General features: G+C 42.3%; 1 protein-coding gene across 1 annotated transcript; it reads right to left on the minus strand.

Moving 5' to 3' along the window:
• Positions 1-8,879: 8,879 nt before the first annotated feature.
• LOC137040937 (leukocyte elastase inhibitor-like) lies at positions 8,880-18,306 on the minus strand. Its single transcript, XM_067416780.1, has 6 exons — positions 17,804-18,306; positions 11,897-12,034; positions 11,697-11,814; positions 11,437-11,579; positions 9,448-9,615; positions 8,880-9,349 (listed from the first exon to the last, which is right to left on the minus strand). Exons 1-6 carry the CDS (start codon positions 18,269-18,271, stop codon positions 8,936-8,938), a joined length of 1,449 nt encoding a protein of 482 aa, XP_067272881.1. The 5' UTR covers positions 18,272-18,306; the 3' UTR covers positions 8,880-8,935.
• Between the last annotated feature and the right edge of the window lie 1,588 nt (positions 18,307-19,894).

Raw genomic sequence — 19,894 nt, forward strand, 5'->3', positions numbered from 1 at the left:
CCCTGAGAGAGAGGAACGAGTATTACGTATGGGAAAACTCCTTTTCTCGAGAATGTGAAGCAAAACTTTTAATAAAGGTATCTATGTAAAGCGCAGTGAGCTGCACGGCCATAGCCCAGCGCGAGGAGCGCTCTGATTGGCCGGGCTGCGGCAACTGCAGGAACCTATGGTGAGGCGGCTGAGAGGAACGAACCAATGGGGGGCGTTCCAGAAGCCCGCCGAAAAAGGTGCTTATATTTGCATACAGGAGGCTATATAAGACCCTAATTCGCCATAGGTGTCAGGTTTTAAGATCGACTGAAGCGATACCTGAGAAGCATAAACACGGCACGGAACGTAATACTCGTTCCTCTCTCTCAGGGAACCGAGGTTACGAAAGTAACCGAGTACGTTCCCTTTCGAGAGAGGTTCCTCGTATTACGTATGGGAACACAATGTAAAGCGCCGTGTGTGCTGACTGACCCAGTATACCCAAAGCACATGTTATAAACCCCCGAGACACCGACAGAGGCGGCTTATAAGGGGAATGAAGAACCGGAAGAGTCGGTTCGTTTGAACAGCTGATCGGACATAGTCGGATCTTATGATGAATGAATAGTGCTTAAGGACTAATGTGTACAGGCCAAAATGTAAGGCAATCTGTTTGCCAGGGTCAAGATAGAGCCTAGATGGAGAGAAGCCCTGCTTGTAGAGCTGGAACCTCCAACTTGTAGAATCTGATAAAAGTGGACGGAGAGGCCCAGCCTGCCGCCGCACAGATATCTTCCAAAGAAATGTCACACGACCAAGCCCAAGATGAGGCCATGCCTCTAGAGGAGTGGGCTTAAATGCCTGTAGGACAGGCTAGGTCCTGGACCTATATGCTAGTGGGACTGCATCCACTATCCAGTGTGAGAGACTGTTTCATGACAGCACAAACTTTAGTGCGGCCACCGAAGCAATGAAGAGCTGATCCGACTGCCTGAAGGGGGCGGAGCGCTCTAGATACAATCTCAATGCTCTGACTGGGCAGAATAGGTTTGCGTCTTATTCTCTCTGAGACGCGGGTTAAGCAGTGCAAAGAACTGCATACTGAAGGGGTTGATAGCACTTTCAGCATAAAACCATGCCTCGGTTTGAGCACAACCTTGAAGTTGCTGGACCCAAACTCAAGACAGGAAGGGCTCACGGAGAGTGCACGGTAAGCCACCCACTCGGTTAACCGAGGCCACAGCCAGCAGAAAAACGGTTTTGAGTGATATGTGCTTCAAGCTCGTGTTCTGAAGTGGTTAGGAGGGGGAACCCTTCACGGCCTCCAAAACCACGGCGAGGTCCCAAATAGGGACCGAGGTAGGGGCAAGGCGGGCTGAATCTCCTGGCCCCTTTAAGAAAACACACAATAAGATCACTTTTCCCTAGTGAATGTGCCGCGATCGGAGCGTGGCTAGCTGCTATGGCGGAGACACACACCCCGAGTATGGAGGGGGGACGACCCGCATCCATTAGCTCTTGGAGAAAGCGAGCGGTTCCGCCAGTTCGCATGAGTGTGCGTCGATGTTTCGCGTAGCACATTGGTTAGAAAACCACTGACCACTTCAAAGCAGAGCTGCCAGATAGCAGGGGCTCTAACTTCCGAAATAGTGTTCATAACTTGTCAGAGAGGTTCCCGGATACCGTTGATGGGCCATACGTGGAGGGCCCACAGCTCGGGATTGGGATGCCAGACCTTCCCTTTCATTGGCAGAATAGGCATGGGGCTGTGTCTGACAGCTGAAACAGTATGGAGAACCATGTGCGGTTCTTCCAAAGTGGGGCTATTAAAAAGCACAGGCTGCAGCTGGGCCAACATGGGCCAGGGCATCCCTGCGTTTGCAGAAAAAATATTGGGCAGCGTGTGCTGTGCGAGCTGAATTGTTTGCGGGTAAAGGGACCATCCCCCTGGGGACATGGGTCCTCTGGATAACATGTCCAGACCCTGATTCAGAATACCTGGCACGTAAGCCGCCCTTAGGGAGCTCAGATTGTGCTCTGCCCATAAAAGGAGATGCTTAGCCATGCACGGTTCTTATGCCGTAAGTCTTGAGTCTATGACAATGACTGTACTGATAAGCCTGCCCCTCGAAGGCGAATCTCAATAATGGCCTGTAGTGGGGGTGGGGGGTTATCGTAACGTGAAGTATGCGTTTTTCAGATCTATTGAGAAAACCCAATCCCCGGGGCGAATGTGCGCGAGGATTTGTTTCACCGTCAGCACCTTGAAACGAGCGTGTCATAAGTGCTTTGTTCAGATGCCTGGAAAATGGGCCTGAGACCGCCACCCATTTTCGGCATGAGGAATTAGCGACAGTAAAAACCTGACTCGCTAGCGTCGGGTGTACTGTTTTCGCCGCTCTCTCCTTTAACAGTCTCAATGCCTCAGCGAGAAGCACGTGACTGACACTGCTTCTTACAGAGGGCTCGACCACGGCTTGAATCGCGGGGTCTGCGAGCAAAACTGTGGCGAGAACCTCGTTTTATATGTTCAACACCCAATATTATATACCAGGAATGGCCTGCCAGGCCTGGGCTCGTAAAGCCAGGGGTTGAATTAGATTCGGGGGCTGGCCGCTTAGTAATAGGGGCCTGTTAGCCGGGTTGCTTGTGCTGTAACACTGCTTGTAACACTGTGGGGATAGTGTTAGTTTTGGCGGTGCAGGCTTTGCAGTGGGCGCACGCCTCACATTTATATTGTGTGTGCGAGAGTGAACTTTGTGAAAAGTGCTTGGGTGCAGGAGTGCAGACTGTAAAGTGGGCACATTTCCTACATAGAAAGCTCTTTTGTGTGTAGTGTAAACAATGTGCAGTGGCGCACAACCTACGTAGAATACCCACGGTGCAAACCAGTGAGCAAATCCACAGGGGTAAACGCACACAGCATAGTGTGCAGACGAGCGTGTTTAACACAGGCTAGTTGACTGCAATATTTCATCTCCAGTCACTTAACTTAAGGGAACTGGGAGAATGTAAGGAAGTGCGGGTGGTATGTGAGCCATTCCACAATGCCGTTATGCTCTAGTCTAGACTGAAAGCGCGCATGCAGACAAGCGTGTTTGACCACAGGCTAGTTGACTGCAATAAGGCTAGTTGACTTTATATGGTGTAATCCGGCCGCGGCGGGATTTATTTGTGATTTTGTGAGGCTGAATTAACAGTGCTTTTGTAGGGGTGCACACTGTGTAGTGGACACTTTGTCTACAGTGTAAAAACCTTTCCAGCCGCCTGAATAAAGGGGACTGGAAGTGATAGAGTGAAAAAAGGGCTTAGCTTGGCAGCCATTTTCCGACGCCCTTATCCTCTGACAGTGAGCGCGTGCTATGACGTAAGCCGCGCTCTAGTCAGCAACGCGCTGTGGAAGGGGCGCGCGCTATCATGACAAGGCAGCCATTACAACTTCCTTGGCAGTAAGCGCGCGCTGCAGCGACATTGTTCTTGACATACCCAACAGCCCGAGCTCGCTCGTCTAACTTACTCTAGTATTCTCTGTCCGCAGCGCTTCAGCACGGCGGCGGTAGAATGAGCACGGCGAGAGCTTCGGCTCGAGTTTGTTTATTCACTCTAGTATTGTCTGTCCGCGGCGATAGAGCGACAGGACGAGAGAATTGGAAGCGTGAGGTAAAACTCTGTCCGCGGCGCTTCTAGCACGGCGAGAGCTTCGGCTCGAGTTTGTTTATTCACTCTAGTATTCTCTGTCCGCGGCGATAGAGCGACGGGACGAGAGAATTGGAAGCGTGAGGTAAAACTCTGTCCGCGGCGCTTCTAGCACGGCGAGAGCTTCGGCTCGAGTTCGCCTATTCACTCTAGTATTCTCTGTCCGCGGCGATAGAGCGACAGGACGAGAGAATTGGAAGCGTGAGGTAAAACTCTGTCCGCGGCGCTTCTAGCACGGCGAGAGCTTCGGCTCGAGTTTGTTTATTCACTCTAGTATTGTCTGTCCGCGGCGATAGAGCGACAGGACGAGAGAATTGGAAGCGTGAGGTAAAACTCTGTCCGCGGCGCTTCTAGCACGGCGAGAGCTTCGGCTCGAGTTTGTTTATTCACTCTAGTATTCTCTGTCCGCGGCGATAGAGCGACGGGACGAGAGAATTGGAAGCGTGAGGTAAAACTCTGTCCGCGGCGCTTCTAGCACGGCGAGAGCTTCGGCTCGAGTTTGTTTATTCACTCTAGTATTCTCTGTCCGCGGCGATAGAGCGACAGGACGAGAGAATTGGAAGCGTGAGGTAAAACTCTGTCCGCGGCGCTTCTAGCACGGCGAGAGCTTCGGCTCGAGTTTGTTTATTCACTCTAGTATTCTCTGTCCGCGGCGATAGAGCGACAGGACGAGAGAATTGGAAGCGTGAGGTAAAACTCTGTCCGCGGCGCTTCTAGCACGGCGAGAGCTTCGGCTCGAGTTTGTTTATTCACTCTAGTATTCTCTGTCCGCGGCGATAGAGCGACAGGACGAGAGAATTGGAAGCGTGAGGTAAAACTCTGTCCGCGGCGCTTCTAGCACGGCGAGAGCTTCGGCTCGAGTTTGTTTATTCACTCTAGTATTCTCTGTCCGCGGCGATAGAGCGACAGGACGAGAGAATTGGAAGCGTGAGGTAAAACTCTGTCCGCGGCGCTTCTAGCACGGCGAGAGCTTCGGCTCGAGTTTGTTTATTCACTCTAGTATTCTCTGTCCGCGGCGATAGAGCGACAGGACGAGAGAATTGGAAGCGTGAGGTAAAACTCTGTCCGCGGCGCTTCTAGCACGGCGAGAGCTTCGGCTCGAGTTCGCCTATTCACTCTAGTATTCTCTGTCCGCGGCGATAGAGCGACAGGACGAGAGAATTGGAAGCGTGAGGTAAAACTCTGTCCGCGGCGCTTCTAGCACGGCGAGAGCTTCGGCTCGAGTTCGCCTATTCACTCTAGTATTCTCTGTCCGCGGCTGTAGCGCGACGGAATGAGAGAAGAGTGGGAACAACTCTGTGGCAGCGGCGGAAGAAGAGCCGCGGCGGCGGCAGAGTGAAGAGAGCTTCGGCTTGAGTGTGCTCATGTCCTCTAACATTCTCTCTTTCCGCGGCGCTATTCAGCGCGACGGGACGAGAGCAGAGGGAGAGTGAGAAGAGCTCCGTCTTTCCGCGGCGCTTAACGACGCGGCGGAACGAGAGAGTCCTCGAGTAGAACAAGCCTGTAAGCTCTAGAAGTGGCGTTGCAGCGGCAACACACACACACAAACACATATAACACTCAACATAGACACAGTTTAAAGGATATATAACGCCGGATGGCGTAGCTGGAACGGCAGAGAAGGCGGAGAGGGAGTCCGTCGTCCTCAGCTGCAGGTTCCGCTGGTGCCTTTTCAACGGCGGTGCTTCTTCCGGAGACCAGCGAAGGTATCGCTGAAGGAGATAAAATCTGACACCTATGGCGAATTAGGGTCTTATATAGCCTCCTGTATGCAAATATAAGCACCTTTTTCGGCGGGCTTCTGGAACGCCCCCCATTGGTTCGTTCCTCTCAGCCGCCTCACCATAGGTTCCTGCAGTTGCCGCAGCCCGGCCAATCAGAGCGCTCCTCGCGCTGGGCTATGGCCGTGCAGCTCACTGCGCTTTACATAGATACCTTTATTAAAAGTTTTGCTTCACATTCTCGAGAAAAGGAGTTTTCCCATACGTAATACGAGGAACCTCTCTCGAAAGGGAACCACAAATCATCAGAAAGGTCAAATGTTTGATTATAAAATACTAAATTATGGAGAAAAAAATCTTATGCGTCCAACTGAGAAAAAAAGTAGGCTACTACACCACAAATCTATCACTGTACAAAATATAATTTATTTTCTGCCTCATTCTGTGATGTGAAACAGGAGGGGGTCACATTTTGAATTTCAATACTTTGCACGTGTGGTGAGATCTGGTATTAACCTCAACTCCTGATTAACCCTTAAAATACAATATTGATAATTGCAGCCTTGTGCTGTCAGGTCAGAATTAGGTCTTAACTTACACTAGCTTGTTTAAGTTATACCAGTGATCTAGGGGAATGACCCTTTAATGAACAATGCAAAATCAATAATCAGTCAACAAGCATTTGAATGAATTCATGCTTACCCTTCCAGCAGATTCTCTTCCGGTAGGTTAGTTGACCTTGGCCTTATAAGATGCACTATAATGCTCTTTCTATTCTTACAGAACTGTCTTTATGAGCTGAAGTAAAAAACTGAACAGTACTTTGTATTTATAAAATAAAAATGTATTTAAACAAAAGATAAAAATACTGGTTACACAATGATCAATATATTAGCAAAATATCAAAAGGTTACAGATTAAAATACTTCAGCTATTTTTCCTGAGGAACTGGGCCTGCTCGAGCTGTCAGGTGACTTGCGTTGGCAGATGGCGGGTTCTTCAGGTTCTGCCATTTTTGGACATTGTTCCTTCCCCTTGGCTTTGGGTTGTCTCTCATATGTATGTGTGTGTGTTTGTAAGTTCACAATACCGCTTAATATTTATATTATGATCTTCCCTTACACACTTTAAAATATATTTCTAAATGTCTGTTCTGTTGCCGCTATGTAACGGATGACAAAATGACAAATGACAAAATGAACTTAAACGTTTTACAAAATACACATCCTTACTCATCTCTGCACCACTTTAATCTCATCCTCCAGTTTTAGAGGTAGCCTATATTATTATATCGTGTCCTGTCAGACAGTCTTCTGTCCCTATACAGAATAATTACAGTTCTTCACATCTGACATAAGTGGCGCTATACTAACACTACACGATATTATACTGTAATAAAATCCATTGGCTTCATTTAAGATTTCTGGTTTGTTCACTGAACTTGATGATAGGCTTATTTTACACAATTATATTATGTTTTGTCTGCATGAACTCCAGGTTCACACTCAGCTAGATCCTCAAAGAATCATGTTTAGTCAGTTTAAGACTTCCCATAATAAATTGCAATTTATAGTGTTGTTGTAAAATGTGGCATTAGCCTGTCTTTATTTTTCTAACAGCCTGATAATAGCCTTGCTTTGCATAAATTAATAGCACACATGATTTAGTATGCAAATTCAAATGTTTATTGTATATAAACATAAAGAGAAACAAGCAAACTTGATTAAAATTGCAATATAATGAGTGTGGTACAAACACTCAGTAAAGCTTTGGCTAAAAGGATTCAAATACCGCCTTTAATAATACTCACATAATTTTTATTTCATTCATGCTGTTCATCGACAGAAACTAATGATTGTTCTCCAGCTCAACACAGTTAGTCTTATTGTTTAAATCTGGTGTTTTTGATTTACAGTGAGTACCATGATTTACCATCCCTAATGCCGGTCTCTTACTGCAGTGTGAACAAGTCTCCATCACTGGAGTCCGAGTCGAGTCTGGAGTCTTTTATTGTCACGAGTCTGAGTCAAGTCATAAATCATTTCATGTCTTAAAAAAATATCTTGTAAAAAAAATGACCTTTCTATCATCTATTTTGTTTGTAATAAAGGTCCTAAGATATAAAAGGATACATATTAATTTTCAATTCAGTCGCTGAGTGGACCCAAGATGGCGGCAGTCATGTTTGTTATTCAGTGTTATGACTAGCCTAGAAATCTAGACGCACCCTAGCGGCAGCAAATCTAATTTGCCGTGAGTGTCGTCTAGCAACTCTCAATACACTTCTGAGCTGCAAACGCCAAACTCTGGTCGGGCCAATCACATCGTGTATAGAGTCGGCGGGCGGGGCCATAATGACGACGGCCGAGTTGCGTTTGCGTGCTTCTAGTAAACACAGAAACTGGCGAACGGCGGTCTTTCGAATCAGCTTTGACCGCGACTCTGGAAGACTTGGAGTTGAGCTTTTCTCTGAGAAAAGGACAAAGAACGGCACTGAAGTCATTCTTAAAAAGGGAAGATGTGTTCTGAGTTTTGCCGATCGGATATGGCGAAAGTTTAATCTGTCAATGAGCTCCGCTTTTTTTACGTGCACGCCGTGCAGAGGGAGTTTGAAAGACAACCGTTTATCCGCCCCTCGGATTGAGCCGTCAATGGTGAGTTTCCAGACCAAACATCTTGATGTGGGTCTGGCTTGTCAGGCTAACGTTATGACGACAGTTGTTTTTAGAAAATATCAAACTTCGGAAAGTTTCCACAGTTGTTTTAATAAAAAGAAAACTGTGCACATGCTGACTGTGATGCACTGGAATATGCGCTTTAAAGTAATAAACAGATTAACATTCTCTCTCTCTCTTGATAAAAGAGATTGATAAAAGTGTGTTAATGTTACTGACCTTTGCAGAAGCAAAATGTAATTTGATGTTGTCGTTCCGTTGTCTTTAATTGTTTTCCACAGATTCTCAGCCGATCTGACATGCTAATAAATCCAAATGTGAGAATATATGGCACAATGGATCCTGTCATGTTTCATGGACTCTATAACAACGTCCGATCTACCACATCACGTATATGTGAAGTAGATATTATATAATTCAAATAAAGCAAAAAAAAAAATGTATTTACTATATCAGTTGCTAAGGATTGAAGACAAAATATAAATTTTTGTTGAGTCCGAATCAAGTCTGAAGTCTCATAAAATGTGAGTTGTTAACACAAGTGCCTCATAGTAGCCATTGAGGGAACACAGAGTAGTGTTATAACATAAATCAACACACTCAGATGTGTCTAACATGATAAAATAGCGTTGTAATCCCCCACATATACATGAACAGAAGCGCTCGTCTGACTAAAAGCTCAGCAAATCCAGGCATCATCAAGCTACGCCTTTGTTTTGAATAAGCGACAAAAAATGACATATTGTGGCTTTAAAAGGAGATTGAGTATTATAATTCTTTCTATAAGTGATTGGGAATAATCTAATTTGTGAACACATTCAGAGATAGCATTTCTTTATTTGAGTGCACAGAGAAAAAAACCCCATCACGTTTCTAGGATGGGCCTCTGAATCTGCCAAGAAAGAGGATGCTGTTAGTGGGGTTGTGTCTGATAAAGAAAATGAAGGGGTGATCAGCCCTGAAAATCTGGGGATCTGGAATCAGGGCACTGCCAAGCAAATAGAGTGCAGTTGCTGCTGCCGCCTCAGTGCCTTCCTCATTCACGTTCACAAAGGCCTTGTGAATCATCTCTGAAATGAAGAGGCCGTCCTGACTGCTCATGCCGCTCAGATTAGCCTTTGATTCCTCGAACACAGAGCTCATACCCATCCTGTGCAGTGTTGCTGATAGGGAGCTCTCAAACTCCACCTTGAACTTTGGCAAATGGACTTTGACAAACATTCGCGTGGACATTTCATCTCTTTTGGTCCAGTTAAGCAGCTTGTCAAGGGTCAACTCACTCTCCAGCTGTCAAACACACACACACACACACACACACACACACACACATGTTGAAAAATAACATACACAGCAATAAATTATCTGATTATGGCACTTTTGCTGACCTTCAGAAGAGGATCAGAGCCGTCCTGAGTTTCTTTTGGAAGAAGGATCAACATGCTGAGCTCCTCATCTTTATACGGCAACTCCAGCACCTGCAGATCATGCTCTGGGATGCTTCTGAAAGGAAATATTTTCTTCTGGTACATCATTTCCACAGGCCGGCTCTCATTCTGATGGAAGACAAATGTTATCAGATGAAGAAATACACAGCATATCCAAAATTAACTTTTACAGAGTATCTATTTGCAAGGCAAGGCAAGGCAAGTTAAGTTTATTTGTATAGCACATTTCATACCCAATAGCAATTCAAAGTGCTTTACATTGAAATGAATTAAAACAGTGGTAACAAATGCATGAGAAAAAAGAATACCATATGGACGAATAAAAAATAAAAAACAAGTATAGTTAAAACAGTTGTAAAGATAATAATAATAAAATAATAATAATAAAAAATAAGTTAAAATAAAATAAAACGGTCAGATCCACAATAATGGTCTGATATAAAAATAAAACATTCTTCAGTTTACAGCCTACATACATGTACCATCTTTATTAGAACACCTCTCCACATCATGTGCAAATAACTCTCCTTGTTGGGAAATGCTGTTTACACTAACTCCGCTCACTGACTTCTGATTGGGCCAGACAAAATTACAGAAGACACTGGACTGTTTACAGTAGCAATGGTGTTTGACATGAAGTTTTGACACAAATCAATTCGCGGTTCAAATACGCCTTTTGCCAAGCTCTCTCTAATCCCCTTTATCATCACACACGAAAGAGTCTGGAAATATGAGAAATATTAGAAAAGTGGATATAAAGTGTCTGATGTGTTTACTAATAAAGTGTTTATCTGTTTAGGGAGGGCATACTGTCCAAATAAGACGTCATCCATTTAATAATTTGAATAAATAAAATAATTTACACTCTGATATTATTGCATACCGTTTATTAATGTACAACAAGACTGAGGTGCAAATATTATCTGCCACTATTTAGCAGTATAAATATCATCTAACTATTACCTTATTGCAAAGAAAATACTGCTGATAAAATTTATATTTTTTTCACATTGAAATATGTTTGTTTGAAATCTTCTCAAATTTGTTAAAACTTACAAGTGAAAAAATAAATAAATAACATGTACACAAGTATTCGCAGCCTTTGACATGACACTCAAAATTGAGCTCAGGTGCTCCTCCTCAGGTGTTTCTACTGGTCATCCAGGCACCGCTCATCACCTGGCCAATCCCATCCCTATGGTGGTGGCAGCATAATGCTGTGGGGATGTGCCTCAGCGGCAGGAACTGGGAGACTATTCAGGATCGAGGGAAAAAATGAATACAGCATGTACAAAGACATCCTTGATGAAGCAATCTGGACCTCAGACTGGGGCGAAGGTTCATCTTCTAACAGGACAACGACCCAAAGCACACAGCCAAGATAAAGTGGCTACGGGACAACTCTGTGAATGTCCTTGAGTGGCCCAGCCAGAGCTCAGACCTGAACCTGACTGAACATCTCTGGAGGGATCGGAAAGTGGCTGTGCACTGACTCTCCCCATCCAACCTGATGGAGCTTGAGAGCTTGAACTGCCCAAAAATAGGTGTGCCGAGCTTGTAGTATCATACTCAAGACTTGAGGCTGTAATTGGTGCCAAAGGTGCTTCAACAAAGTATTGAGTAGGGCTGTGAATACTTATGTACTTATGTTTTTGTACAAAGGTATTTCACGTTGTCATTATGGGGTATTGTTTGTAGAATTGAGGGAAACAATTTAATCCATTTTTGAATAAGGCTGCAACATAATAAAATGTGGAAAAATGTAAGCACTATGAATACTTTCCGGATAACCTCAGTGTAAATAGCAGCTATAGCTAAGAAAACATTTAAATTGTAAATTAGTGCATGTGTGGGTAAGTACAATTTTACAAAGATTTTAAAAAGTGATCTCCAGTTAGCATCACCCTTGAAATAAAAAGTGGATTGTACCTGGTTAATCTTAAAGGGCATTTCTTGAGTGTCTCTTGCATTAAATTTGTGCCTCCAGTCCCCTCTTAAGTAGATGGCATTAACCAGAACTAAACGGGTCATCTCAGTCACCATTCCCGGCTGGAGAAGATCTTTGATTTTATCTGAAAAACACAAGTTTTTGTTTCTGACTTCATATTTGTGGCTTTTTAAAAAAGGTTTTCTAGCAACAGATGATTGTTTAATTTGAAACAGAAGTGTATATGAAGTGTTGTTCTCACTCTCCGTCTGCTCCTCCACCCATGTGTTAATGAGCTTTCGTGAGTCCTCAGCCGCTCCAATGAAGTCCACAGCCTGAAGCTCAGCGTGGTACAGCTTCAGCGTGGACTCCAGATACTCCTGCAGCACAAAATAAAGCCACCGTCTCACAGCACACAGAGAGCATCAACATGTCTCATTATTACAGGCCGAATGGACTCACGGGTAAGAAGCTGAAGGTTTTCTCTCCATAGAGGCGGTTGGCCAGTTTGAGGATGTAGGAGGCCGATGGACTGTTGATCGATGAGGTGAGGGACTCAAAATGAGAGTGAACATCAGAGACAGAACTGAAGGACAAAACCTGCAGAGAGCAAGACAACAGGTGAATCTCACAAAACCCCTCAAGAACATGAACATGTTACACTTCACAAAATCAAAAGAAAACTTTATGCATAAAGAAAATGAAGACTATTTTTACCATTAACCATTAATATGCATTAATTAGGCATAACATTATGACCTAATATTGTGTTGTTCTCCCTTTTGCTGCCAAAACAGCCCTGACCCATCGAGGCATGGACTCCACTAGACCCCTGAAGGTGTGCTCAAGGGGGTAATCTAGCGCTCGGAAAGCGTTCCACCCCTAGGGGCTGCCATTGCTAACCAAGCCATCACCTGCTGTTAGCATCCCATTGACTCCCATTCATTTTTGAGTCACTTTGACAGTGAATAACTTTACATCTGAGACGTTTAAAGACTCAATTTGTCCATTGTTTATTTCTAAAGAAACACGACAATGCATAAAAGGCTCCATTACCTTGTATCTTACACTATCGCCCCGCAGAAGCTGTTTTTGTAAAAATAGGCTAACGATTGCGTCATAACCAACCTCTCATATGGTTGCATCATAACCAACGCGACTCTGTCGCACAGTTGAGAAATTACCGTATAGACCTGAGGAGACGCTCGCAGGCAATCTTTTACTGTCTATGAGACAGTCGGGGGGACGTGGAGACATAAAGTCTGAAAGTCAAGGGAGAAGAATGGGGAGAAGCCCATAGTGAGCCAAAAGCAACGGGAGAAAATATTTAAACAACGTGATTCAGCTTTCACTTTCCACAACTACTAGAAGACCTACAGCTGTCAGACAGGAGGCTCACGTCACATCTACGTCGTCAAGCTCAGTCTGAGCCTGCGCAGCTCGCTCCGCCATCAGGAAGTGAGTGCCCCTAGGTTGACTTCATTCTTTCGCCGTTGACGTCAATGGGGTCGCTGTGTCCATTTCTTTTACTGTCTATGGGTGTGCTGTGGTATCTGGCACCAAGATGATAGCAGCAGATCCTATAAGTCATGTAAGTTGTGAGGTGGGGCCTCCATGGATCGGACTTGTTTGTTCAGTACATCCCACAGATGCTCGATTGGATTGAGATCTGAGGAATCTGGAGGCCATGTTAACACCTCAAAACTTGTTGTTGTGCTCCTCAAACCATTCATGAACCATTTGTGCTTTGTGTCAGGAGCATTATCCTGCTAAAAGAGCCACAGCCAGCAGGGAATACCGTTTCTTAAAAGAGTGTACATGGTCTGCAACAATGGTTAGGTAGTTGGTACGTGTCAAAGTAACATCCACATGGATGGAGGACCCAAGGTTTCCCAGCAGAACATTGCCCAAAGCATCACACTGCCTCCACGGCTTGCCTTCTTCCCATAGTGCGTCCTAGGGCTGTACTAGAATAATCGAATATTCGAATATTCGTTCGGTGAGGTGGTATTCGATTTTCAGTTTTGAGATTCGAATATTCAGGTTTTTTTTTTTCAACACGTGACTTCCGTCGCGGACTCATTCTCAATCATGCTTGAAATAATAATAATAAATATAAAAAAAACCCGCAACATGCTTTCAATAAAAGCATCGCGCATTTTAAAGATTTAAATTAACAAAAAGTCAGAATAAGACAAAATAAATCTCTTATATAGAATAAAACTAATTGTAATAGATATTACATTTTGTGTCATTTTAAAAACAATTCATTTATTCTTATTCAACTGTTTATAAGCAAGCAGTTCATTGAAATCACTGTGTGTTACTAATTTAATTTCTGTTTTGGGATTCATTTGTTTTAAAGAAAGGTTCGTTATTAATACCTTATTAAAGTTCTTGCTCTCAACAGACTTTGTGTTTTGTATCACTTGTGCACTGTCCGTTTTCGGAGCATAAACCTGCCCGTGTAATGCGTACCGGAAACTGTTCTATTTAAAAGATTATTAAATGTTTATTAATATTTAAAGAATGTGTGCAACCTGATCATATTGCACCAAATGCAACACTGCACTCCACTGGGTCTGCCGCAACACATTTACGATGCCGAAGAGTGAAACGTGAAGTCGTGAAAGATGATACAAATGCAAACCGACACTATTATTATATATTTAGCCCCACCCACCGAAGCTTCGAATATTCGATATTGATTGCCACCTAAGCAGAGGTGGGTAGTAACGAATTACATTTACTTCGTTACATTTACTTGAGTACATTTTTTGGGTAACTTGTACTTTTAGAGTATATTTAAAAATGGGTACTTTTACTTTTACTCAAGTACATTTCTTGTGAAAAAAACTGTACTTTTACTTCGTTACATTCGGTGGCGTTCCTCCGCTACTGTCAATGGTGATAGTTAATTATATATTTTAAAATAAGTTATGACTTGTTCGCAAGTCTCGCGAAACGTTGGAGAGGCTGCTTCGCGAGAGGTGGATACGCATCACCCGCATAAAATTAGCGCGCGTTTAGTCAGAAGATGATGGCCGAAGCAGAGGGAGATGTGTGAGCTACGGCAGATCACCCGTACGTGGCCTCAAGTTCAGCCTGTTTTCAGTCAAAGATGTCAAAAAGAACAGTTTCATAATGTAATGCATGCTGTGTGCACCAATATGAACGGACATCTCAGCATACAATAATTCCGGCTCCAACCTGAGAAAACAGCGGTAAGTGTAACAATGATGCCTATATTTGAACACTATTAATGGTAAATTGGTAACTATGGGCACTTTTCCTTTATTGTAATACTATTTCACACACTGTCCGAGTGTTTTCCTCATATGCGCTCTTGTGCAAGCATTGACAAATCGTTTGAATCCTCCGAACACACGTCCACAAACAAACGTTCACATCTGCACATTTACATATCTTTTTTTTCTCATAAAACGAGCAACCTCATTGGCAAAATGTACCTGTGACAATGTTTTTGCAAACCACAAAATACGTACCAAAACACTGCAGTTTCCAACAGAAATGAACACTATCAGAAAAACTGCATTTTTTAGTCTATGGTTTGTAAACTAAAACATTTTGAATTTTGCGTCACAGCTCCATGTTCTGCTTTTCTGATTCACCAGATTTGCTCGATAGCTCAGCTGATACAGATTTGTATTTGCAATGCGAAAAGCTTGAGAGCGAACCCCGTGAAGAACGAGTCATGATAAAAGAGCTCAAAGACGAGTTCTAAACACAAGCTAAAAATACATGGACACAATTTTATTTTTGTCACATTTGCTTTTGTTAACACTTTCGGGTAGGTTTAGTGTGGGTGTACGTTAAAAACACAACGTAACAAAACATGTCAGATTCATGCAAATCTGTTCTGGAAAAAAATGAGCTTTTAGCGCCACCCAGTGGACATTTCACTTTGAAACTGTCGCAATATGTACGTATTGGTACATATTTTGTGGTTTGCAAAAACGTTGCCATAGGTACTGATGAGATCAGGCTAAAAACGAAACAAATTGAATAGCCTAATGTAACATCTTGCATTTATACACATATCCGGACAGACAACAGTCTGCAGTGTATACATTAAAAAAAGGGACTGTATTTTTAAGAATGCATATATACTTATAAAAATATAAGAGCAAAGTATGTTTTAAAAAGAGCTGTGGTTAGCCCAGCACACCATTAATTTACACTGTTTAACCATTAAACACACACATACACACACACACACACACACACACACACACACACACACACACATATATATATATATATATATATATATATATATATATATATATATATATATATATATATATAGCTCTCTAAGTAGTCTGAAATTCAGGGTTTTTGGATCTTATCAATCAGATCGAAAGTAACTAGTAACTAAGTACTTGAGTAGTTTTTTCATCTAATACTTTTTTACTCTTACTCAAGTAACTATTACGATTGTTACTTTTACTTTTACTTGAGTAAATATTTCCGTAAGTACTTGTACTTTTACTTGAGTAAAGATTTTGGCTACTCTACCCACCTCTGCACCTAAGCTTCGAAGCTCAAAAAATGGCATTCGAAACAGCCCTAGTGCATCCTGGGGCCATGTGTTCCCTAGGTAAGTGAGACACACACACCCGGCCATCCACCAAACTGAGATGCTCTGTGTATCCTTTCTATCAGAACCAGCATTAACTTCTTGAGCAATTTGAGCTCCAGTAGCTCGTCTGTTTGATCGGACCACACGGGCCAGCCTTCGCTCCCCACGTGCATCAATGAGCCTTGGCCGCCCATGACCCTGTTGCCGGATATATATTTTGAATTGTATTACATAATGATGAGTCACAGGTACATTAAATCAAATTGAAAAAATGTACGTGTAATTGGCGTGCTGTCCGGGGGAGGACGGTGAGGTCAGAATTTGGCTTTCTTGACTGGGATAGAAACAGCCAAGAGTGAGGCGATGGGGTGGTGGAGAGATGCTGTGAAACTTGTTGCGGGACAGAGCTGAGAGTCGGATATATATGTATATGTGTGTGTGTGTGTGTGTGTGTGTGTGTGTGTGTGTGTGTGCTCCTCCAGAACTTTGTTAAATAAAACTGAATTTATAGTTTATGCCGTTAAGAAATGTGTTTGATAACTTTATTCAGGTGAAGGCCACAGGTAAATATGACATTTATTATAATGTATTATAATAATATTGGAATATTATAATAATATATTATAATTATGTGAGGATTGTTAATTAAAAGTTTTTTTTTTAATTCAATAGCTTTCAATTATACTGTAATGTTGACTGTCTATCATTCATGTTTAAAAATATTTAATGTTTCATAAAGACAACAGTATCTGTATTAGAAACTGGCCTTGATTCATAAAAACATGACATAACTAACATTTAAAATATACTACTGTATCTTTAAGTTGTTGCTACATTAATTTGGAGAGTAACTGAAATTATTACAATATAAAAATAACTGCAATTAATTACAATATATTAAATATATTAATCTTACTATTTCTTGTAGTCTATAAATAAAAAAGCTTTTTATGGAAAGAAAGCTAATTTATGACAATAATCACCATGAAAATTAATGCAAAAAAGCTTTTATTTTCTTTGTGAACAATATGCATTATTTATTTTGACTGTTGGTGTGAGGGTATTTATTGGTTCATCTCCAGTCAGAGTCAGCAGTGTGTATGATTCAGCAACAGTTTTGATGAAGGGCTGCAGAAAGCCCCAAACAATCACAACATAACACCAGATTTCCAGTATTGCAGTATTTTTTTCCTTTTTTAACTGAAAGTAAAGTCTACCGAGTGTTGCCGAAAAGCTGCAGTCACACGAACGAAAACCGGCAGAAATATTTGTGTGTTAAGGTAATTAAAAGGAGTTGTAGCTTATTCGTAAATATCTTGTAAATATTTGATTTATGACAAGTTGAAATTAGCTAAAATAAACCAAACAAATAAACTCGCTCATTTAAGAACGTGCACTTATTGCATAGCTGGAACATAATGTTCTTTGGTTTGCTGCTGATGCTGTAAACTGAATATACGAGGCAAACTTAGGCCTACAGTTTAAATAACAGCACTGAAATAAGAAAGCGCTTTTAATCAGTTCCACAGGACGCGTTTTTGTGGTTAAAAACGCCAAATAGCTCTATACTATATAACGTTAAACGCGATTTTTAAAAGTTGGTTTAACTTGATGCTGCGTCATGCACGATAACTTATTCTGCAAAAATATGGAAGATATCCTCTAGCGTAGTGATTAAAAACCGGTATAAAAGTAACGAAAGGCTTATGATTGACTTCTGAAGTTTGTCAAGTAGGCTAATGTATGCTATTTAACATTCCTCATACCTTCTCCATTTCTTTGGCTGTGTCTCCTCGGGCTCCCAAGTAGACCATAGCGAGCGCGGCGCTGACGCTCAGCGGGGAAAAGAACATGCTTTCCTCCGCGTTACTCGCGCTCAGAGCCCGATAGAGATCCAGAGCGAAGAGACTGTTAGCGCGACTGAGACCCTCCATGACTGGGGATGAAGACACTGCGACAAATAAAAGCCAAAACGTCGGGTTTAAGTAGTGACGAGACATTTTGAACCGAGGCGTCGGAGTTTGTGTCGAGAACAAACGAAGCCCCGAGTCGAGGCTGGTGTTGTTACCAGAGTTATCAAGTGACCAATAACAAACGAGATGTCGGAGGCGTTTCTGAGCATCCCCCAGTTTCTCTTGAAGCCCAAGCCAATACTTAAAGGAACTGTATGTAAGATTGTGGCCAAATCTGGTTCTGCAGATTGCCAGATTGGCTGTAGGATCCATCAGCAACATTTGTAGCTGCAGCGTTGGTAACTAGAGCAGATCTGGACACCCGGATGCCGAAACACTACTGACTTCGTGATTCCTAGCCTGGTTTTACCAGACTCCAAGCCGCAATATGTAATTTTTCGTTGCTTATTCAAAACAAAGGCACAGCTTGATGACGCCTGGACTCACTGAGCTTTTATTCTGCCGCAGACGAGCACTTCTGCTTCTTCCACTCGTGTATGTGTGTGAACGCAGCGCTGTTTCTGTTGATTAGTTGATTCGTTTTCCGATGAATGTCTCCAAACAGTCACCTGTCTAATAGGTCAGTGTATATTTTGGCCATTCGATTTTCCTTATAGAAACGGGTATTCAAAAACAAAAAACGGCTCCTTTTTCGTTTTTTCATTTTTTAAACAAAACGAAAAACAAGAATTCAGCATGATTTTTCGTTTTTCGTTCAGAGGTAGAAAATGAATAAACAGCTTGAATATTCGATTTCTACACGTGGGCGGTAATTATACGCCCGTGTCTGCTGATTGGTCAGCCAAAGATCAAACTGCACTTCCTCAGTTAAGCACAGCAGAATAAAAGTCCTGCACTGCAACAGCTGTACGGATTGTTAACGCATTTATTGCAGCTACATTTAATCTTTTATTAATCAAACAACCAGACTAATGAATGGCTCGACACATTCAGGGGCAGAGCCTCAACCTAGACAGGGCTTTCTTCTGTGTAAAAATCCCCCCTGGGCCCGTTTAATACCGGGTTTCGGTACCCATCCCTAGGTCCTTGACTCCTTGTAAATTTAAAATCCACTTATGGCTATGTAGTGTTGTAGCCTACACAATGCTCCTCACATCTCCTGTAGACTTTTGTTTTGTTTGGATGGGCAACTCTCAAAATCTGTGTGTCAGATTTTCTCTGTCAAAACAGCGCGGAGAGAACCCACATGCTGTTCTTTGGAAGTTAACATGGCAAAGAAAATAACACCATTTTGTTCGGTATCAATTAGGCTAATACTCAATATTGATGAAATAAACTCAAAAACAAAGGTAGCTATAGCTGCTGCGTAGGCTATTTCCTGAACTCTTAGCCTACATGCTGGTCTTCGCTTGATTGTTTGGCATGTTTGTATGCTTATTTAGTTTATTTAACCCAATGTAATTTAAGACTTATTTAGGACTCTGAATTTAACTATTGTTCTCTGGTTGTCATTTATCAGTTTTGTATTAGTGTTTAAAATATTAAATAACTAATTATATTAATTTATATCTTAATTAACTTCTTCTTTTTTTTTAAGACTGGGCAACCGGGGTGGACAGCTGTAATCCTCCCATACCCAGGCCTATGTGAATTTATACACAGAGGAAAGTCCTGTCTAGGCTCTTTCCCTGGGGGTATGGGTCGTGTCGAGCCATTCGTTAGTCTGCACTGTAAAAAAAAAGGCAAATTTTGAACTTTTGCAGTAGAATCGACTTGGATGTTTAAGTTATTTCAACTTAAATTATGTTAAACTGACTTTAAAAAATGAGTTACATCTTGTATAACTAATAAAAACAAGTTTAACATTGCTTAACTTATTTTGATGAGTTAAAACAATGTAAAAACATATGTTGTCATAACTTATTGAACATATAATTTTTTACA

This window comes from Pseudorasbora parva, chromosome 15, assembly GCF_024679245.1.
Source record: "Pseudorasbora parva isolate DD20220531a chromosome 15, ASM2467924v1, whole genome shotgun sequence".
Taxonomy (NCBI): Eukaryota; Metazoa; Chordata; class Actinopteri; order Cypriniformes; family Gobionidae; genus Pseudorasbora; species Pseudorasbora parva.